Raw genomic sequence first — 22,675 nt, 5'->3', positions numbered from 1 at the left:
AAGCTAAGGCAGGAGAATGACGTGAACCTGGGAGGCGGAGCTTGCAGTGAGCCAAGATCGCGCCACTGCACTCCAGCCTGGGCGACATAGTGAGACTCTGTCTCAAAATAAATAAAATAAAATAAAATAAAATGGGATATATTAGAAGAACGCAAAGTTGGCATGGATATTAAAAATAAAGCATGTCGTCCAGGTGCAGTGGCTCCCGCCTGTAATCCTAACATTTTGGGAAGCCGAGGTAGGAGGATCACTTGAGGCCAGAAGTTTGAGACCAGTCTGGGCAATATAGTGAGACCCGTCTCTACAAAAAAATTACAAAAGCTAGCCAGGTGTGGTGGTGCACACCTGTGATCCCAGGTACTAGAGACACTGAGAGGCAAAAGGATTGCTTGAACCCAGGAGTTCAAGGCTGCAGTGAACTACGATGGTGCCATTACACTCTAGCCTGGATGACAGAGTGAGACCCTGTCTCTAACAAAATAAAATAAAGCAGAAAATTTGAAAAATTTTCATGCTTACAGATATCATGCTGGCCAGGCGTGGTGGCACACACCTGTAATCCCAGCACTTTGTGAGGCTGAGGTGGGTGGATCACCTGAGGTCAGGAGTTCGAGACCAGCCTGGTCAACATGGTGAAACCCCGTCTCTACTAAAAATACAAAAAATTGACCAGGCATGGTGGCATGCACCTGTAGTCCTGGCTATATGGGAGGCTGAGGCAAGAGAATCACTTGTACCCAGGAGGCGAAGGTTGCAGTGAGCTGAGATTGCACCACTTCACTCCAGCCTAGGCAACAGAGAGAGTCGGTCTCGAAAAAAAAAAAAAGATATCATGTCAGTGTCAGGCTGTCTTCATCTTCAACTTCCGGTAACAAGGTTCTTTCCTCTAAGATACCAGGACAATCTCTACTGAATGTTCTAGGAAACACTGCAGGAAACTGGACCCAGGCTTGGGCTAGAGACAGGAGCCACCAGCAGGAATCCTCTGGGATGAGTCACTGACCCCATCTGATGGTCTCTGTGCAGAGAAGTTGAAAGTGAGTGAAGAAAACAGAGCTGTCCAGGGCTCTACAGCACATGGAAGGAAGAGTGAAGAGACGGAACCACTTCCCTATTGTCGTATGGAGTCTGGAAGCACAAGGGTTAAGAACTTTAGATCGGCCGGGCGCGGTGGCTCAAGCCTGTAATCCCAGCACTTTGGGAGGCCGAGACGGGCGGATCTCGAGGTCAGGAGATCGAGACCATCCTGGCTAACACGGTGAAACCCCGTCTCTACTAAAAATACAAAAAAAAAAAAAAACTAGCCGGGCGAGGTGGCGGGCGCCTGTAGTCCCAGCTACTCCGGAGGCTGAGGCAGGAGAATGGCGTAAACCCGGGAGGCGGAGCTTGCAGTGAGCTGAGATCCGGCCACTGCAGTCCAGCCCGGGCTACAGAGCAAGACTCCGTCTCAAAAAAAAAAAAAAAAAAAAAAAAAAAAAAGAACTTTAGATCCTTGAACTCAGTGAGACAAGGTTTAAATCCTAGTGCTACTGTTTCCTAGCTGTGTAGTCTTAAGTACATTGCTTCATGCCTCCGCACTGCCTCAGTTTTCTCATCTACAAAAAGGGAAGAGGCTGGACATTGTGGCTCACAGCTATAACCTCAGCACTTTGGGAGGCTGAGACAGGAGGCTTTCTCAAAGTCAGGAGGTCAAGGCAGCAGTGAGCCAAGATGGCGCCACTGCACTCCAGCCTGGGTGACAGAGCGAGACCCTATGTCTAAAGAAGAAAAAAGGAACAGTACCAATCTCATGGGGTGTGTTTTGAGAGTTGAATAAGATGCATATATAAAATGCTTAGTGCTATGCTAGTGATAGCTAAACTGAGATCTGAAGGATAGTAGCATAGTAGACACTCAGGATTCTGTTTATTTATCTATCCACATATATGTATATATTTACATGTGTGGATAGTGGGGTGGGTGTCTAACTAGAGATTAAACCTTTTTTCTTTTTTTTTTTTTGTTTGAAACAGAGTTTTGCTCTGTCACCCAGGCTGGACTGCAGTGGTACAATCTCAGCTCACTGCAACCTCTGCCTCCTGCGTTCAAGCTATTCTCCTGCCTCAGCTTCCCGAGTAGCTGGGATTACAGGTGCATGCCACCATGCCTCGCTAATTTTTTGCATTTTTACTAGAGATGGACTTTCACCATGTTGGCCAGGTTGGTCTCGAACTCCTGACCTCAAATGATCTGCCAGCCTCAGCCTCCCAAAGTGCTGGGATTACAGTGTGAGCCACCATGCCCAGCTAGAGATTAAATTTTGGAGTTATTTCTTCTTTTTTTTTCTTCACGACAGCCTTAACCTCCCAGGCTCAAGTGATCCTCCCATTTCAGCCTCCCAAGTAGCTGGGACTACAGGCATGCACAACCATGCCCAACTAAGTTTTTTTTTTTTTTTGAGACAAAGTCTGTCTCTGTCGCCCAGGCTGGAGTACAGTAGTGTAATCTCGGCTTACTGTAACTTTCGCCTCCCAGGTTCAAGTGATTCTCCTGCCTCAGCCTCCCAAGTAGCTGGGACTAGAGGTGCGCATCACCATGTCCAGCAAATTGTTTTGTATTTTTAGTAGAGACAGGGCTTCACCATGTTGGCCAGGTTGGTCTCGAACTCTTGACCTCAGGTAATCTTGGACAATTCAAGAGGAGGAAGCCTCAAAAAGGAGTAGCCAGTCCTCTTACTAATAAGGCAGGTTGTTTAAAAATGTGCCTGGGATTTAATATATAGGTGTGATTGATGGTATAGAGAGTCACTGTCATTGAAAGAAGTTTACTAGTCACAGTTCCAAGAGGCAGGAGGCACTGGATGCCACGCAGGGCCAGAGAGAGAAACATCAGATTAGTGGAGAGGCAGGAGGAGCCAGGGAAGAGCATGGCCCAGAGCTCTTCTCATGGTTTCCGCAAGGAAGGGTGGTAAGTTAGGTTGGCAAGTTCAAGCAAGTTTAGGATTGCACAGTTTGAATAATTTTGGCTGACTCTGGGCTATAGCGGTGGCCTCTGGTTGGTTGATGCCTGGCCCTGAGCTGATTTAGGGCAGAGGAACTATTGGCTTGGTGTGTACGGATTAGACAAAGGAGGTGGCTGGGGATATGGGCTTGGAATTGGTTGGTTTGCATATAAAAGGCCTTTTTTTTTTTTTTTTCTTTTTTGAGACGGAGTCTTGCTCTGTCATCTAGGCTGGAGTGCAGTGGCATGATCCTCAGTCACTGCAACCTCCGCCTCCTGGGTTCAAGAGATACTCTTGCCTCAGCCCCCTGAGTAGCTGGAATTAAAGACATCTGCCATCATGCCCAACTAATTTTTGTATTTTTAATAGAGATGGGGTTTCGCCATGTTGACCAGACTGGTCTCAAACTCCTGACCTCAGGTGATTCACCCACCTCACTCCCAAAGTGCTGGGATTACTGGCGTGAACCGCTGTGCCCGGCCCTGTTTTTTGAGACACAGTCTTGCTCTTTTGCCCAGGCTAGTGTGCAGCAGCGTGATCTCCGCTTGCTGCAACCTCCACCTCTCGGGTTCTAACAATTCTCCTACCTCAGCCTCCAGAATAGCTGGGACTACAGGCATGCACCACCACGCCTGGCTAACTTTTGTATTTTTAGTAGAGACAGGGTTTCACCATGTTGGCCAGGCTGGTCTTGAACTCCTGACCTCAGGTGATCCACATGCTTCAGTCTCCCAAAGTGCTGGGATTAAAGGCGTGAGCCACCATGACCAGCTACAAGGTATATTCACAGGCAATTCACAGGTATATTACTATCTCTAGGAATTCGCCCACCCTGGGAGGCGTAGTCTCTTCAGGATGAGCACAGCCCCAAGATGTTAAAGCATCAGAAAATAAAGACAATAAATTATGAATGTTATAGCCATATTTAAACTCTGACTTTGTTCATGCTGGTTGCTTAACTGCTTTCATTATTGTTTTGGAAGCCAGGCTGAGCGACCGTCTGACCCTACAACCAGAAGAACCCAGCAGAAAAGGGAAGTACTCACCCAAATAGCCCGCTCTTACTTCCGGTGTCAACGGTTCGTTCCCAATAAATGTGTCATCCTGCAAGTCTGCCTTCAGGTAGAGAAGGCCCCCAGCCCAGTCCTTGGCTCCTACGGCCCCCACGACTGCATGGCCCTGCCCAGGGAAGGAGATGAGCGGGTCAGCTACCCACCGATCCACCCCCCAGAGTCAACTGCACTCCCTGCAGTTCATTGCTCCAGACCAGCACGCACCCTGCTGAGGTCGGCACTGATGCCGCTGGAGGACAGCTCCATGTTGAAGGAAGTCAGGTCCTGTTTGCTTGTGCCTGGGGAACAAAGCGGAGAACAGGTGAGACCCAACAGCCGTAAATGCAGTGAAAAAAATTCATGGCAGGATGGGGAAGGCGTGAGGTATTTACCTCTGGGTTAAGGTAGAAGGCATGCATGTGAGGGTCAGGCGGACCCAGGAAGTGACTTAATGCTGAGTTGACTTTCTCATGTAATACCCTGGGAGTCCCAGATTTGTTTGTTTTTTGTTTTTGAGACAAGGTCTTGCTCTGTTGCCCAGGTTGGAGTGCAGTGGCGCAATCACAGCCTACTGCAGCCTCAACCTCCCAAGCTCAAGCAATCCTCCCGGCTTAGCCTCCTGGATAGCTGGGACTATAGGCACACACCATCACGCCTGGCTAATTTTTTTTTTTTTTCTTTTTTGAGATGGCGTCTCTCTCTGTGGCCAAGGCTGTAGCGCAGCAGTGCAATCTCAGCTCACTAAAGCTTCTGCCTCCTGGGTTCAAGCGATTCTCCTGCATCAGCCTCCCAAAGTAGCTGGAATTACAGGTGCACCACCATGCCCAGCTAATTTTTGTATTTTTAGTAGAGATGGGGTTTCACCATGTTGGCCAGGCTGGTCTCGAACTCCTGACCTCAAGTGATCCACCCACCTCGGCCTCCCAATGTGTTGGGACAATGACAGGTGTGAACCACCGTGCCCAGCCTCCAGATTTGAATGTCCAATTACTCATCTCCATGTGTCCAAGACTCAGCTCTTGGTTTCTGCTCTGACTCAGGCTTCTCACGTCAATGAATGGCACTCCCACTCACCTAATGAACCATGCTAAGAAACCAAATCCACCTGGAGTCTTCTCTTTCCTCCATCTCATCTCCAACACGTCACCAAATCATGATATTCCTGCCTTTGAAATACATCCTCTTTCTTTTTTTTGAGACAGGGACTCGCTGTGTTGCCCAGGCTGGAGTGCAGTTGTGTCATCATAGCTCACTGCAGTCTCAAACTCCTAGGCTCAAGAGATACTCCTGTCTCAGCATCCCAAGTAGCTGGGACTACTGGCATGCACCACCGTGCCTGGCTTATATAGCTTCTCCTTAAGAACTCTTCACTGGCTGGGCGTGGTGGCTTAGACCTGTAATCCCAGCACTTTGGGAGACCAAGGCGGGCAGATTACCTGAGGTCAGGAGTTCGAGACCAGCCTGGCCAGCATGGTGAAACCCTGTCTCTACTAAAAATACAAAAATTAGCCAGGCATGATGGGACACGCCTGTAATCCCAGCTACTTGGGAGGCTGAGGTAGGAGAATCTCTTGAGCTTGGGAGGCTCAAAAACAACTGGAGGTTGCAGTGAGCCAAGATCACGCCACTGCTTTCCAGCCTGGCCGACAGAGTGAAACTCCGTCTCGAAAAAAAAAAAAGGTCAGGTGCAGTGGCTCACACCTGTAATCCTAGCACTTTGGGAGGCTGAGGTGGGTGGATTACCTGAGGTCAGGAGTTCGAGACCAGCCTGGCCAATATGGTGAAACCCCATCTCTACTAAAAATACAAAAAAATTATCTGGGTGTGGTGGCAGGCACCTGTACTCCCAGCTACTCGGGAGGCTGAGGCAGGAGAATTGCTTGAACCCAGGAGGCTGAGGTTGCAGTGAGCCAAGATCATGCCACTGCACTCCGGCCTGGGTGACAGAGCAAGACTCTGTCTCAGAAAAAAAAAAAAAAAGAACTCTTCATGGGCTGGGTGCAGTGGCTTACGCCTGTAATCCCAATGCTTTGTGAGGCTGAGGCAGAAGAATTGCTTGAGCTCAGGAGTTAAAGACCAGCCTGGGAAATATAGTAGAAACTCTGCCTTGGCCAGGCACAGTGGCTCATGGCTGTAATCCCAGCACTGTGTGAGGCTGAGGCAGGAGGATTGCTTGAGCCCAGGAGTTCAAGACTTGCTTGGGCAATATAGTAGAAACTCTTGTCTCTACAAAAAAATTTAAAAATTAGCCAAGTGTGGTGGTGTGTATCTGTAGTCCCAGCTACTCAGGAGGTCGACGTGGGAGGACTCCTTGAGCCCAGGAGTTTGAGGCTGCAGTGAGCTGTGATTGCGCCACTGCACTCCAGTCTGGGCAACAGAGTGAGTCCCTGTCTCAAAACAACAGCAACAAAAAACTCCTCATGATTTCTCATCAATCTTCACACTGAAATCCAAACTCTTTCTGAGGGCCTGGAAGACCCTTACCTCCTTGCCAACCTTCTCTTTCCCTTCCTCACCGCGCTCCGGTCACACCGAACTTTTTCCATTTTCCTGGCATGCTGAGCCCTTTCCCTGCCCCTAGTCTTGCACCTGTGCTTCTCTCTGCCCTCATTCCACCTTCCTCATGTTGCTGTTTGAATCTCATCTTTCATATCTCAGCTTAAAAGCCAGTTGAGAGTGAATTTTTTTTTTTTTTAGACAGAGTCTCTGTCACTCAGGCTGGAGTACAGTGGCTGCAACCTCCACCTCCCGGGTTCAAGCGATTATCCTGCCTCAGCCTCCTGAGTAGCTGGGACTACAAGCACACACCACCACGCCTGGCTAATTTTTTTAGTAGAGACAGGGTTTGGGGTTTCACTGTGTTAGCCAGGATGATCTTGATCTCCTGACCTCTTGATCTGCCCACCTTGGCCTCCCAAAGTGCTGGGATTACATGCGTAAGCCACTGTGCCTGGCCAGAGAGTGAATTTTTAAAAAAACATTTTTTTTTTTAATTCACTTTTCATTTTTATTATTTATTTAGACATGGGTCTTGCTATGCTGCCCAGACTGAAACATTGCTCCTTTTTTTTTTTTTTTTTTTGAGACAGAATTTTGTTTTCATCGCCCAGGCTGGAGTGCAGTGTCACAATCTCAGCTCACTGCGACCTCTGCCTCCTGGGTTCAAGTGATTCACCTGCCTTAGCTTCCCGAGTAGCTGGGATTACAGGCACCCGCTGCCACACCCAGCTAATTTTTGTATTTTTAGTATAGACTGGGTTTCACCATGTTGGTCAGGCTGGTTTCAAACTCCTGACCTCAAGTAATCCACTTACTTCAGCCTCCCAGAGTGTTGGGATGACAGGCGTGAGCCCCCGCTCTCAGCCCATTGCTTCTTTTTTTTTTTTTTTCTGAGACGGAGTCTCGCTCTGTCGCCCAGGCTGGAGTGCAGTGGCACAATCTCGGCTCACTGCAAGCTCCGCCTCCCAGGTTCACGCCATTCTCCTGCTTCAGCCTCCCGAGTAACTGGGACTACAGGCGCCCGCCGCCACACCCAGCTAATTTTATGTATTTTTAGTAGAGACGGAGTTTCACTGTGTTAGCCAGGATGGTCTTGATCTCCTGACTGTGTGATCCACCCGCGTAGGCCTCCCAAAGTGCTGGGATTACAGGCATGAGCCACCACGCCCGGCCAGCCCATTGCTTCTTTAACTGAACTGAACACCAAGGCTGTGTCCTAGCAAAGGAGACTTTCCTGTAGGAATCACATATCTTTCAGCCAAGTAAGCTTCCTGGGGAAATGCCCTCCATAACCAGTCCTCCATCCGGTGACCACAATACAAATCTTTTCTTATTCTAGGCCAGGAAAGAAGACTCGTGGGTTCTTCACACTGGCCCCTGCCAGTCTGCCCTTCTGAAGTAATGTGGAGCCTCAGATAAGCAACAGAAAGACATTGAGCAAGAAGGGGGAGGAATTATATTCACTCTGCAGGGCTCAGATCACACCAGCAAGACATAGGTCAGTCCTGGATCAACCTGAGCTCCAAGAGAAGATGGAATTTCAGAAAGAAATATCAGAGAGGGCCGGGTGTGGTGGCTCATGCCCATAATCCTAACATTTTAGGAGGTTGAGGCAGGCAGATTGCTTGGGGCCAGGAATTCAAGACCAGCCTGGGCAACATAGCGAGACCCCTGCCTCTACAAAAAATACCAAAGAAAAAAAAATTAGCCAGGTGTGGTATCATATACCTATAGTCCCAGCTACTTGGGAGGCTGAGGTAGGAGGATCACCTGATCCTGGAAGGCCAAGGCTGCAGTGAACTGTGATCATGCCACTGTACCCCAGCCTGGGTGACAGAGTGAGACCCTGTGAAAGAAAAGCAAAAAAGAAAAGAGGCCAGGTGCGGTGGCTCACGCCTGTAATCCCAGCACTTTGGGAGGCCAAGGCAGGTGGATCATGAGGTCAGGAGATCAAGACCATCCTGGCTAACACAGTGAAACCCCGTCTCTATTAAAAAATACAAAAAATTAGCCGGGCGTGGTGGCGGGCACCTGTGGTCGCAGCTACTCAGGAGGCTGAGGCAGGAAAATGGCGTGAACCTGGGAAGTGGAGCTTGCAGTGAGCTAAGATCGTGTGACTACACTCCAGCCTGGGCAACAGAGCGAGACTCTATCTCAAAAAAAAAAAACAAAAAGAAAAGAAAGAGAAGAGAAAAGAGAGAAGAGGAGGGGAGGGGAGGGACAGGGAAGGAAGGGAAGAAGGAGGGAAGGAAGGGAAGAAGGAAGGAAGGAGAGAAAGAAGGAAGAGAAAGAAAGATCACAGAGGCTGCTCCCAAATGACCCTCTCCTAAATTCCTTCTAAAGGTCTGTTTTATTTAGGTAAGCCCTTAGCACAAGATCAGATACTCAGTAAGTGCTTATTATTCTTTGTGTTTCTAACATGATGTCCTAGGGGAGTTCTTTTTTTTTTTTTTTTTTTTTGAGACTGAGTCTCGCTCTGTTGCCCACCAGGCTGGAGTGCAGTGGCGCGATCTCGGCTCACTGCAACCTCCGCCTCCTGGGTTCAAGCAGTTCTCCTGCCTCAGCCCCCTGAGTAGCTGGGATTACAGGCGTGCGTCACCGTGTCCAGCTAATTTTTGTATTTTTAGTACAGACGGGGTTTTGCCACGTTGGCCAGGCTGGTCTCGATCTCCTGACTTCAGGTGATCTGCTTGCCTCGGCCTCTCAAAGTGCTGACATTACAGGTGTGAGCCACCGCGCCTAGCCGTTTTTGTTTTTTTGTTTTTTGTTTCTTGAAACGGAGTCTTCCTCTGCCACCCAGACTGGAGTGCAGTGGTGTGATCTTGGCTCACTGCGTCCTCTGCCTCCTGAGTTCAAGAGATTCTTGTGCCTCAGCCTCCTGGGTAGCTGGGATTACAGGCACTCACCACCACACCTGGCTATTTTTTGTATTTTTCGTATAGATGGGGTTTCTCCATGTTGCCCAGGCTGATCTCAAACTCCTGGGCTCAACTGATCCACCTGCCTCAGCCTCCCAAAGTGCTGGGATTACAGGCGTGATCCACTGAGCCTGGCTTGATGTCCCAGGGGAATTTCTGTATTCAGCCTCCCGAGCCCTCTCCCAGGGCCTGTCACTCACCCTCAATGACATAGATCTTCTTCTGCAGCTCAGTGAATAGATCTTTCAGCTTCTCAAATGTGTCCAGAATTTTTACAAACTCGCTCGCAGGTTTTGAGGCAAATTTGTGAAGTGTCTCCTGACTGTCCTTGGTCTGAAAATGCTTTCCAATCTGTGAGGGAGTGGAGAGTGAGGAGCTGAAATCCCCCAAACCTCAGTCCAGTTTGCTATTATTTTCACAAGAGTTTGGCCCCAGGAAGAAAGGGGCCTGGGGTTCAGAAAGAGGAGAGGGAAGGCGAGATGTGGGAAGCAGCCGGGACCCTACCCCGATGATGTAGCGGATGATGTCTTTGGCCGCATCGATGTTGCCACTGTCGGTGGCCTCCCCATCCGTGATGATGATGAGCACTTTGGTGGCATCTGGCCGGGCCCCCAGCTCCTCCCGGAACACCTCTGTCCTGTGTCCAGGAAAGGAGGAGGTGAGAGACTCCCCCAAACCAGGGCCTGAGGTCTCCTTCCCCACCTGCTCATCAGGTCACCGCCATACTGGTTACGCAAAAGCCCTTCCTGGATCTCCCAGGCCGGGATTCCAAGCCTGCAGCAGTCACCTCTAAACCTCCTTGCTGCCACCCCTTTCCTTCTGGACCAGTGGTCCTCACATTGCATCCTGGGCAGTCCAGAGGGTGTCCCAGAGCCCATGGGCAGGAGGAGGAGGTTTTGTGAGGAATGACTCTGGGCTTCCCACTCTCCATTGCAACCACATGGCCACCACTCTTTAATCAGTTACAGATGTTGATCCAAGTGAGATTTCAATGTGGAAGAGAGGGTCCCACAGCTTAAGAAAATTGGGGAGTCACTCTTCCAGAGCAAACTTTTCCAGCACCTCATCTGCTTTCCCATAGTCCCCAGCCTGCCTCCGGATCTCTACAATAGCAGTGAACCCAATGAATTACCATGACTTCTCTGTCAATTTTCCCCCTAAACCATGAGCTCCTCAAGGAAAGGACCATGTTGGATTTGTTGCTGTATCTCTGGCTCCCAGCACAGAGGAGGTGCTTGTGCATGTGAGATGAAGGAGGAAGAACTACTGTTATAGCTCTTTTAGATTTTGTCTAGCAGGCTTTCTGTTTTTTGCTAAAAATCCTCCACCCTCAAAAAAATTAAAAAAATAAACAAAGAAGGGAGAACTGAACACCAGATGGGCCAAGGCTAAAGATTTCTGACCTGGGAGTTCCAGACCAGTCTGGGCAACATAGCAAGACCCCAACTCTACAAAGATGAAAACAATTAGCCAGGCATGGTGGTGTGTGATTGTAGTCCCTACTCAGGAGGCTGAGGCAGGAGGTTCACTTGAGCCCAGGAGTTTAAGGCTACAGTGAGCTAGGATCACGTCACTGCACTCCAGCCTGGGTAACAGGGTGAGACTTGACTCTAAAAAAAAGAAAAAGAAAATTCCTGCCTTGCCCACAACCTCCCTCTGAGCAAGTTGGGTTGGCCGTAGCTCTTGCTGAAACAGCAGCGAGATGTGAACCGTCTTACCCATGAACACCTGCTATCAAGACCTCTGGTTCTATCTGGATGCAAAATGCTTCTCCAATCTCCATCCACACAGACATGGGCCTATTGCGGGTCCTGTTCATGGATTTCCACCCTGGCTTAGACAACCATTGTCTCTATCTGGATTTTTCAATAGTGTCCTAACTGGCCCTATCGCTTCTACCCACCTTTGCCCCCTCTACAGTCTAATATCAACCCCGCAGCCAGAGGGATCTTTTAAAAAACATGAATCAGATCATCACTCTTCTACTCAAAACCTCTAATGACTTCTCATCTTACTCAGAGGAAAGCCAAAGTCCTCACTATGGCCTCCAAGTCACTAACCCATCCAGACCCTCATGATCTCTCTGACCTCATCACCTACTATTTTCCCCCTCTCACTTATTTCTCTCCAGCCGCATTGGTGTCCTGGATCTTCACTTTTAAATTATTTTTTATTTTTTAGAGATAGGATCTTGCTCTGTTGCCCAGGCTGGAGTGCAATGGTGTGATCATAGCTCACTGCAGCTTCAAACTCCTGGCTCATAGGCCGGGTGTGGTGACTCACACCTGTAGTCCCAGCCTCCGAAGTAGCTGGGACTACAGCACTCAACGTGCTGTAAATGCCAGCACTTTGGGAGGGCAAGGCAGGTGGATCACCTGAGGTCAGGAGTTTAAGACCAGCCTGGCCAACATGGTAAAAGCCCATCTCTACTAAAAATACAAAAAAAATTAGCCAGGTATGGTGGCACAGGTCTGTAATCCCAGCTACTTGGGAGGCTGAGGCAGGAGACTGGCTTGAACCTGGGAGGCGGAGGTTACAGTCAGCCAAGATCGTGCCAGTGCACTACAGCCTGGGCAACAAGAGCAAAACTCCATCTCAAAAAACAAAAACAAAAATCAACCAACCAAACAAAAACTTCTGGGCTCAAGAGATCCTCCCACCCCAGCTTCCCAAAGCACTGGGATTACAGATTGTGCACCTGGCTTAGAGTTTCTCTTTTGGATTTAATTAGTACAGAGTAGATTTCTGTTATGTACAACCAAAAGAACCTGCAGTAAAATTGTTCCACTTTAATTCAGACAATAAACTGCCCCTTGCTGTACCTACCTACTGAGTTCCCGTGCCCTGCAGCTGGAAGAGGGTAGATCACCCAGAACAAATGACTGGACACGCGCTCTCCTGCAAAAGGGAACTCACGCGACATAGTTGATGGCACCAAAGGTGTTGGTCAACAGCAACATGTGCTTTACATGCTCCAGCAGAGTATCAGGGTCCTTCTGTTTAACATAATCTGAGAAATCAAACTCCGTTTTGTAGCTTGTGGAAAACTGAACAGCAGCAAACTAGAAAAGGGAAGAAATGATATTCAATTATATATCCCTTTCCATTTGTCTGTTCCAAACTCTTCTTTTTTTTTTTTTTTGAGATGGAGTTTCGCTCTTGTTGCCCACGCTGGAGTGCAGTGGCATGATCTTGGCTCACTACAACCTCTGCCTCCCGGGTTCCAGCAATTTTCGTGCCTCAGCCTCCCAAGTAGCTGTGATTACAGACACGTGCCACCACACCTGACTATTTTGTGTGTGTGTGTGTGTATTCTTAGTAGAGATGGTGTTTCACCATATTTGTCAGGCTGGTCTCAAACTCCTGACCTCAGGTGATCCACCTGCCTTGGCCACCCAAAGTGCTGGGATTACAGGCGTGAGCAACAGTGCCCAGCCCCAAACTCTACTTCTTCTTTTTCAAGACAGGGTCTTGTTCTATCTCCCAGGCTGGAGTGCAGGGCACAACCATAGCTCACTACAGCCTCAGCCTCCCAGGGTCGAGCCATCCTCCCTCATCAGCCTCCGAAGTAGCTGGAACTACAGGCACGTGCCACCACACTGGGCTAACTTTTATTTTTTGTAGAAATGGGGTCTTGCTATGTTGCCCAGGCTGGTTTCGAACTCCTGGCTTCAAGTGATCCTCCCGGCTAAGCCTCCCAATGTGCTGGGATTACAGGTGTGAGCCACTGTGCCTAGCTCAATCTCTTCTTATGCAGGACCTGGGCAACTCAACTCCACATCCTTGCCTCAGATAATTCTTTTGAAAATGAGGCAATATACAAATAAGCACAGAAATAAAACAAAATAAACCTTGCTCCCTCATGTAATACTGTGTGTTGAGCTCCTATTCTCTGGGTCCACCTATGTCACTGACAGGGATGGGTTCCAGTAGCCATATTTCTGCTGAGTGACCCTGCTTAACTAGACACAGTTGACTGGGCCAGGGATCAACACCTGACTGAAGCTAGGCCAGCCAGAGCTTCTTCTCTGAGAACTGGGAGTTTGCAAAGGGAGGTGTTGGTTGAGGGAAAGGTAAAAAGCCCTCTTGGAACTTTAACATGTGAACTTAGGAGCTTTCCATAGGTCCATGTGGTCTAAAGGTGCTAAGGGAGCCAGTCTACAGAGACTGAGAAAAGAGAATAAGGAAGCAAAGACTCAAAAAGAAACAGAAATGAGAACTAGCTGGGCACAGTGGCTCATGCCTGTAACCCCAGCACTTTGGGAGGCCGCGGCAGGAGGATCTCTTGAGACGTCCAGGAGTTTGAGATCAGTCTGGGCAACACAACGATAAACCATCTCTACGGAAAATTTAAAAATTAGCCACGCGTGGGCCGGGCGCAGTGGTTCACGCCTGTAATCCCAGCACTTTGGGAGGCCGAGGTGGGCGGATCACGAGGTCAGGAGATCGAGACCATCCTGGCTAACATGGTGAAACTCCGTCTCTACTAAAAATACAAAAAATTAGACGGGCATGATGGCGGGTGCCTGTAGTCCCAGCTACTCCAGAGGCTGAGGCAGGAAAATGGCGTGAACCCGGGAGGCGGAGCTTTCAGTGAGCCGAGATCGCGCCACTGCACTCCAGCCTGGGCGACAGAACGAGACTCTGTCTCAAAAAAATAAATAAAAAATAAATTAAAAATAAAAATTAGTCACGCACAGTGGTGCACACGGGTAGTCCCAGCTACTTGGGAGGATCATTTGAGCACAGGAGTTTGAGGCTACAGTGAGCTATGATCGTGCCACTGCATTCCAGCCTTGGGGACACAGTGAGATCCTATCTCAAAAAGAAAAAAAGGCCGTGCACGGTGACTCACGCCTGTAATCCCACACTTTGGGAGGTCAAAGTGGGTGGATCACAAGGTCAGGAGTTTGAGACCAGCCTGGCCAACATGGTGAAACTCCGTCTCTACTAAAAAATACAAAAATCAGCTGGGTATAGTGGCAGGTGCCTGTAATCCCAGCTACTTGGGAGACTGAGGCAGGAGACTCACTTGAACCCGGGAGGCGGAGGTTTCAGTGAGTTGAGATCGTGTCATTGCACTCCAGGCTGGGCAACAAGAGTGAAACTCCATTTCAAAAAAAAAAAAGGAAATGAGAACTAGAGAGACTCCTAGAAGCCTTCAACTCCCTGGTTCTTATCCCTTCCAGAGGCCCAGTTATAGCCATGCCCATAGGCTCTGAGGATACCACATACTAAAATTTCCTTTCATGGTTTAAGCCAGTTCAGATAGGCATCTATTGCCTGCAACCAAGAATCCTAACTAGCATTTTTACCTGGTAGGAAGTGTTGCTGAGTTTCTTCATCACATCCTTCATGAAGTCCAGAATTTTCTGAAATTCATCTGGCTGCAAGCTCATCGAACCATCAAACAGAAATACCAGGTCTACGTTGCCCTTGATACATTCTGCAGAGGCCAGACGCAAGGGACCCAGTGAAGCATCTCTGGTGTTTGACTGCCCATGCTGGTTCTCCCTAGGGGCAGCCACTGGGAGGTTTTACCCACTGAGTCCCCAGTTCCTTACCCTGAAAACCAGGGCGCCCCTGCAGCATGGCACCCTGCAGATTCTGGTGGAAGAGGTAACACAGGCCACTCAGATAGGTGTTCTGGTCACACGTTCGAGACAGCCCAGGGTCACAGGCCTAAAGGAAGCAAAGGCCAAAGATTTGGGTCTCCTATTTGCTATGTGTCTTCTGGGCACCATCAACCAAGAATAAGAACGTTCAGAGTCCTTTCTCACTTCCTCTGTCCAACTGGTTACCAAGGCAAGGAATGTCCACCTCCACAGTCTCTAGTGTCCATCCCTCCCATCCTACCAATGCTGTATGCCAATGGATGCTCACCGCCTGTAGGATAAAGTCTGGACCCCTTAGCTGGGCTTACATTGGGCACGACCCCACATTTCCAGGCCTATCTTCTCCTGGTCCCAATCTCTCTTTCTGTGTTCCAGCCAAATCAAATTATCAAGATTCCCAGAATAAAAGGTGCGGTGCCTCTTTCTTTCTTTTTCCCTTCCCTTCCCTACCCCCTCCCCTCCCTCCCTCCCTCCCTCCCTCCCTCTCTCTCTCTCTCTCTCTCTCTCCCTTCCTTCCTTCCTTCCTTCCTTTCTTTCTTTCTTTCTTTCTTTCTTTCTTTCTTTCTTTCTTTCTTTCTTTCTTTCTTTCTTTCTTTCTTTCTTTCTTTCTTTCTTTCTTTCTTTCTTTTTCTTCTTTCTCTTTCTTTTTTTTCCTTTTTCTCTCTCTCTTTCTTTCTCCGTCTTTTTTTTTTTTTTTTTTTGACGGAGTCTCGCTCTATCGCCCAGTCTGGAGTGCAGTGGCGTGATCTCGGCTCACTGCAACCTCTGCTTCCCAGGTTCAAGCGATTCTCCTGCCTCAGCTTCCTAAGTAGCTGGGACTACAGGCGCCCACCACCATGCCCAGTTAATTTTTGTATTTTTAGTAGAGACGGGGTTTCACCATATTGGCCAGGATGGTCTCAAACTCCTGACCTTGTGTCTGCCCACCTTGGCCTCCCAGAGTGCTGGGATTACAAGAGTGAGCCACTGCACCCGGCCTTTTCTTTCCTTCCTTTCTTTCTTCCTTCCTTCCTTCCTTCCTTCCTTCCTTCCTTCCTTCCTTCCTTCCTTCCTTCCTTCCCTCCTCTTTCTTTTTCTTCTTTCTTCCTTCCCTTTTCTTTCCTTCCTCTCTATCTTTCTCCTCCTCTCCCCTCCCTCCGTCCCTCTTTCCCTCCCTCCCTCCTTCCTACTTTCCGTCCTTCCGTCCCTCCCTCCCTCCCTCCCTCCTTTCTTTCTCTCCTTGCTTTCTTTCTTCTTGGGTCTCACTCTCATCACCCAGGCTGGAGTGCAGTGGCACAATCATGGCTCACTGCAGCCTCAACTTCCTGGGCTCAGGTGATCCTCCCGCCTCAGCCTCCCAAATAACTGGGACTACAGGCATGCGCCACCATGCCTGGCTAATTTTTTTGTAGAGATGGAGTTTTGCCAGGTTGCCCAGGCCAGTCTTAAACTCCTAGGCTCAAGCGATCCACCTGCCTCTGCCTCCCAAAGTCATTTCTTTCATTTACGACCCTTTCCTGCCAGATTGCAATTTCTTCAAAGTCTGGGCTCGTATCATGGTCATCTTTTTGTTTTGTTTTGCTTTTGTTTTTTTTAGACACAGGTCTCACTCTGTCTCCCTGGCTGGAGTGTAATGGTGTGATCATAACTCACTGTAGCCTTGAACTCCTGGCCTCAACTGATCCTCCCGAGTAGCTGGGACTACATACATGTGCCACCATGCCCAGCTAATGAAAAAAACATTTTTTTTTTGTAGGGACAGGGTTGACTAGGCTGGTCTTGAACTCCTGGCCTCAATCGATCATCCAGTTTTGGCTTCCCAAAGTGCTGGGGTTACGGGTATGAGCCACCGGCCTGGCCTCATCAACTTTGTATCTCACTCCCCTTCCCCTGTCAGAACCTAGCCCGATGCCTGGCTTATAATAGTAGCTAAATAAACAAGCTCTATTGAAATACTGGATCAGTATTTCCCTCAGTCTTCTATCTCTCACACAGAAGGATGCTGGCTGGGATAAGTTGGAAACAGCAATGAACTTGGGATCAAATGAGAATTTGATTCAAATCCTGACTCTACCACTTTGCAACCATGTGACCTTGGTCAAGTCTCTTAATCCTTTGGTCCTGTTTTCTTGTGTATGAAATGTGTATACTGATCCCTATCTCACCTGAGTGTCTTGAGGGGTTAAAAGAAATAAAGTGACCAGGTGTAGTAGCTCATGCCTGTAATCCCAGCACTTTGGGAGGCTGAGGCGGGCAGATCACCTGAGGTCAGGAGTTCGAGACCAGCCTGACCAACATGGTGAAACTCCATCTCTACTAAAAATACAAAAATTAGCCGGGTATGGTGGCACACGCCTGTAATCCCAGCTACTCCGGAGGCTGAGGCAGGAGAATCACTTGAACTCGGGAGGTAGAATTTGCAGTGAACCGAGATCATGCCACTGCAATCCAGCCTGGGTGACAAGAGTGAAACTGTCTCAAAAAAAAAAAAAAAAAAAAAAAAAAAAAAAAAAAAAGCAGTGTTTCCTAAACTTTAGGCATTTGTGAAATACTTCACACTATCTGCCATATGAGCATACTCTTATTTTCTTAATAGTTTGCTTTAAATTTTTGTTTAACTTCAGCTTTCCTAAGCAATATGATATAGGAAATTATAAATTTGATGTGCTTGTCATAGATTTTTTTCTAATAAACCACTAAAGAAATTTACAACCATGAAAACATTAAAAGCTTGTATACCACTAAAAATCATATTGCATATCAATGATCACAGATATTTCATATCTGGAAGAAAAGTGAGGTAAGTTCTTGAAAATAGCTGGCTCTGCTGGGTGTAGTGACTCACACCCGTAATCCCAGCACTTTGGGAAGCTGAGGCAGGAGGATTCTTCAGCTCAAGACCAGTCTGGGCAACATGGTGACACTCTCTCTCTACGAAAAATATAAAAATTAGCTGGGCGTGGTAGCATGCACCTATAGTCCCAGATAATTGGGAGGCTGAGGTGGGAGGATTACTTGAGCACAGGGAGGTTGAGGCTACAGTGAGCTGTGATCACGCCACTGCACTCCAGCCTGGGCAATAGAATAATAGAATGAGACCTCGTCTCAAAAACAAAAAAGCTGGCTCATCATTGGTTCTCAATAAACACTAATTGACTCTGATGCCTTTGACTGTCTGTGGGAACTTTTGTCCACATTCTTCCTCTTTTCTTCTCTCATTACTTGGATCGAGCTTCACAGGCTCTGATAACACCACTGCACAAAATTCTTACCAAAATGCTTCCATCTGTGGGGTCTGTTGCCAAGGTCATTCCCAAGTACTTGGAGGTATAGTTGGAACCTGTAGGCACCAGAAGGTTGGTCTGGAGGAGCTCAGGCAATCTAGGTGGGCTGGGGCCAGCCTCAGATTCCCCAAGATCCCATTCCTCCCAGCTCACCCCCCAGTTACTCACCTCTCAGGCTAACTGGCAGGCAGTGTCCTGTGCCCGACTGGCACTGATAGAGGCTTCCCGTGCTGTTCCCCTCCCCTGGAGCTCCCACGATGACCCTGGGGAGAAATCTCACCTGTGAGAGGGAGTGGCCCAGATCTGTACCCACCTCCTCCTGCCTGCTCAGGAGGTTCAGATCTCCCGCCTCATCTCTCCAAGCACTGCAACCATTCCCCTTCAAGAAGGTGCCTCCGGCCGGGCAGGGTGGCTCATGCCTGTAACTTTGGCATGAGGCCAAAGTACTTTGGGAGGCCGACATGGGCAGATCACCTGAGGTCAGGAATTTGAGACTAGCCTGGCCAATATGGTGAAACCCTGTCTCTATTAAAAATACAAAAATTAGCCCGGCATAGTGGCGCATGCCTGTAATCCCAGCTATTCAGGAGGCTGAGGCAGGAGAATGGCTTGAACCTGGGAGACAGAGATTGCAGTGAGCTGAGATCTAATCGTTGCACTACAGCCTGGGTGACAAGAGCAAAACTCCATGTCAAAAAAAAAAAAGGAAGATGCCTCCGTCCTCACCTCTTCCCTACAGAATCCCAGAGAAATAATTCCAAATGCCAAAATCCTAGAAAATTAAGGTTCCTTTGCATTTACAGTCTTTGAGGCCCAGAGAATGATCTGCCAGAATGTCTCATGACAGGTTCATTCATTCAGTCCTTGATTCAAAAGCCATTCATGGCTGGGCGGTGGTATATCTAAGAAGGGTTAGTAAGAGAGAACAAACTCCTGGCTTCCAGGCGCTGGCAGGGAAGTAAGGGAGTGTCAGGAACCTACTGGGCAATGTGAAGTGTTTGGGGGCTGGGATCCTTCCCTGTTCTGCACTTCCATGGCCTCCCTGATCGCCTGTGTCCCGCTTTTTGATCCCTCACTCCTATCTCTGAGGATTCCCACCCACAGGCTCCTCCAGACGGGAACCCCTGGAAAGCCGCCCCTTGGGGGCTGCCCCAGGGCGGGCATCAGGAGGAGGACTTGCGGGGCACAGCTCACCCGTTTCCGACCTGCAGGACGCGGTATCCAAAGTGCCTCCCGGCGCGCGGTGGGGAGAAGCTCCGCGCGCCCCGCACGTCCAGGTTGTAGCTCGAGGCCGGCGCTGAGGAAGGCAAGGGGCGTCAGCTGCGACCCAGGGACCCCGCCCTGCACGTGCCCGGCAGGTGGCCGATCCCAGGCCCACCTGGCTCTCGCTCCCCAGGCCGCCCGCACCCAGGCGGGCAGAGCGGACCCGCACCCTGCGCTTCCCCTCCAGAGCGTTGACTTGGGGGAATATGGAAGGAGCAACTCCCGGCCCCTCTAGAGCTCTGAAAGCTCTTCCCAGGGCCTGAGAACACAACTTCCCGTTTGGCCTCTCTGCAAAGAAGGAAGGATGAGAAATTAGAGGCTCTAGAGAGAGGAGCAGACCCAAGGGGCCCCAAGGCAGAGGGTGGCCAAGTTCCAAGGCAGAGGCCAAGATGGGGATGCCCCAGGGCCGGGTGCGCCTCTGCCACCCATTTCTGCGGTCATGGGGCCCAGGCGCCTCCTCCCACAGTCTCAGATTGCAGCTCCCCTGATCCCTGGGGGGCTGCCTTCCCACCCCACAGGGCCAGTCTTTTGGAGGGCGGGTAGATCCCAGCCCCCTTCCCCCTCAGTCGGCCTGCCCAGGCGCCCTGGCACACCCAGGCTGCCCTTTCCGCCCTGCTTTCTCTCCCGCCGTGGAGTTTATTTCAGAGCATCCTAGAATGTCATGGAGGCCAGGCCTTCATTTGTTTAGATGAAGAGTGTGGGGCTGGAAAGGGGAAAGGACTTGCCTAAAACGCACAGAGGTGGTACCACAGGTGGCCCCAGAACCCAGCACCCTCCTCCCAGCTTTAGCTACTCATTAACTATCTGCCTTTTGTTTGTTTGTTGTTTAAGAGACAGGGTCTTGCTCTGTCACCCAGGCTGGAGGGCATTGGCACAAGCTTGGCTCACTGCAACCTCCGCCTCCTGGAATCAAATGATTCTCATGCCTCAACCTCCCAAGTAGCTGGGATTACAGGCCTGTACTAACACACCCAGCTAATTTTACTGTATTTTTAGTAGAGATGAGGTTTTTGCCATGTTGGCCAGTCTGGTCTCAAATTCCTGGCCTCAAGTAATCTGCCCACCTTAGCCTCCTAAAGTGCTGGGATTACAGGCGTGAGCCACAGCGCCCGGCCCCATCTGCCTTTTCAAAGAACCCACTGCCCCTTCTTATGTTCCCTTCTCTATCTTTGCCTCCACCCCTTGCCTATTTATTTCTTTTCTTTCCCCATTCCCCACTTTCTCCTTCCAAGATCCCTGGGCCCCGTATTCCTAAGGCCAATTCCACTTTTAGGGGGCAGCTCCTTGTTTACTCCAGCTCCACCAAGCTCTGCAGTTTCTCTGGTCACAGACACATGTCCCTTCCCCTGCCTCCTCCCTTGCCTACCGAAGAAAAAGAACCCAGACAGCAGCGACAGCAGCGCCATGGCCATCACGGTGATGCAGGAATCCTTCATCCTTCCAGCACTCAAGGGACCTGTGGCCCCAGGGGCAGCGTCAGGAGGCCCGTGGGATTTGCTGGCAACCTAGACAGAGTGAAAGAGGAAAATGATCATGCCCTTTGGCCTCTTACAGTGGTACTTTCTCACAGAAGCACTAGGCTGGTGACACTGGCAGGCGGGGAGGGAGGCGTGCCTGCAGGAGTTGTGAAACCGCAAGGGTTCAGGGAGGAAGTGTAAGCAAGTTAGAGACATTTCCTGTGCCTGCTTGCATTTTCATATCATCCAAAAGCTGACAGCATAGCAGGGAGATGACTGTCTCCACTGCTGACACGGTTTCTCACTAACATCCCACCTAAGGGCTCCGTAAAGCTCAGCAGAGGACTGGTCCAATAAATGGTGGCAAAATTACAACGGAATGCTATGCAGCAGTGAAAAAGAATGAGGGCAGGAAAATAAAATAGGGGGAGAAAGATGTACATGAACCACTATTAAAGAAAAGAATGGATTACAGAACAGTGTATTTAGTGACCCATTTTGGTTCTAAAATGCAAAATCTAAAGAATTGGAGGCTGGGTTCAGTGGCTTACTGGCTGTAATCCCAGCACTGTGGGACTTCAGGAGGTGGAGGTAAGAGGATCGCCTGAAGCCAGGAATCAAGACCAGCCTGGGCAACAAAGTGAAACTTTGTCTTTTAAGAAAAAAAAATTGGAGAAAATATTTGCAAATCATATATCTAATAAGGGATTTGTCTCCAGAATATATTTTTTAAAACTCTTATAATTCAACAATAAAAAGACAAATAACCACTTTTTTTTTTGTTTTGTGTTAAATTTTTTGAGACAAGGTCTTGCTCTGTCACCCAAGTGAGAGTGCAGTGGCGCGATCACAGCTCACTGCAACTTTGAACTCCCGGAGTCAAGCAATCCTCCCACCTCCGCTCCTAAGTAGCTGGAACCACAGGTGCATGCCACCATGCCTGGCTAATTTTTCTTTTTTGAGATGGTTTCTCACTATGTTGCCCAGGCTGATCTTGAATTCCTATGCTCAAGTAATCCTCCTGCCTCAGCCTCTCAAAGTGCTGGGATTACAGGTATGAGCCACTGTGCCCAGTTTATTTTTATTTATTTATTTTAGGCTAGTGAAGTGAAGCAGAGGCAGTGCAGAAGGAACAAAGATATTAGTAACTGGTTGTGCTCAATTAGTTTTAAATGGCCGGGTGCGGTGGCTCACACCTCTAATCCCAGCCCTGTGGGAGCCTGAGCCAGGTGGATCACTTGAGGTCAGGAGTTCGAGACCAACCTGGCCAACATGGTGAAACCCCCGTCTCTACTAAAATTACAAAAATTAGCCAGGCGTGGTGGCACATGCCTGTAATTCCAGCTACTTGAGAGGCTGAGGCAGGAGAATTGCTTGAACCCAGGAGATGGAGGTTGTAGTGAGCCAAGATCTCACCATTGCATTCCAGCCTGGGTGACAGAGTGAGACTCTGTCTCAAAAAAAAAAAAAAAAAAAAAAAAAAATTAGTTTTAAACACGACTGCACTCAGACCAACCTACCTAAGTTTCTAAATGAGCAAAGGGGTTGAGTAGCCATTTCTCCAATGACATATAAATGGCCAACATGCACATGAAATGATACTCAACGTTATTAGTCATTAGAGAAAT

The 22,675-nt window shown here is 49.1% G+C and overlaps 1 protein-coding gene and 1 non-coding gene across 2 annotated transcripts in view; one reads left to right on the top strand and one right to left on the bottom strand.

The window, feature by feature from the left end:
• The window catches only part of ITGAL (integrin subunit alpha L), a 51,767-nt gene extending 30,613 nt beyond the window's left edge, over positions 1–21,154 (bottom strand). The window contains exons 1-11 of the mRNA XM_037989640.2: positions 20,957–21,154; positions 19,522–19,624; positions 18,496–18,590; positions 18,316–18,383; positions 15,014–15,131; positions 14,765–14,895; positions 12,366–12,511; positions 9,954–10,086; positions 9,650–9,800; positions 4,258–4,331; positions 4,027–4,159 (exon numbers count right to left, since the gene is read on the bottom strand). Of these exons, the coding sequence (XP_037845568.2) occupies positions 4,027–4,159; positions 4,258–4,331; positions 9,650–9,800; positions 9,954–10,086; positions 12,366–12,511; positions 14,765–14,895; positions 15,014–15,131; positions 18,316–18,383; positions 18,496–18,590; positions 19,522–19,624; positions 20,957–21,026 (1,222 nt within the window). The 5' untranslated portion in view covers positions 21,027–21,154. The remainder of the gene's footprint in view (positions 1–4,026; positions 4,160–4,257; positions 4,332–9,649; positions 9,801–9,953; positions 10,087–12,365; positions 12,512–14,764; positions 14,896–15,013; positions 15,132–18,315; positions 18,384–18,495; positions 18,591–19,521; positions 19,625–20,956) is intronic.
• Positions 10,714–10,775, top strand: LOC119621235 (U7 small nuclear RNA). The gene has a single exon (XR_005237803.1). It is a non-coding gene; the product is annotated as a U7 small nuclear RNA (small nuclear RNA).
• Positions 21,155–22,675: the final 1,521 nt, after the last annotated feature.

The sequence above is a fragment of the Chlorocebus sabaeus genome, chromosome 5 (genome assembly GCF_047675955.1).
Source record: "Chlorocebus sabaeus isolate Y175 chromosome 5, mChlSab1.0.hap1, whole genome shotgun sequence".
Lineage (NCBI taxonomy): Eukaryota > Metazoa > Chordata > Mammalia > Primates > Cercopithecidae > Chlorocebus > Chlorocebus sabaeus.
This window is presented reverse-complemented; position numbering and strand designations above follow the sequence as displayed.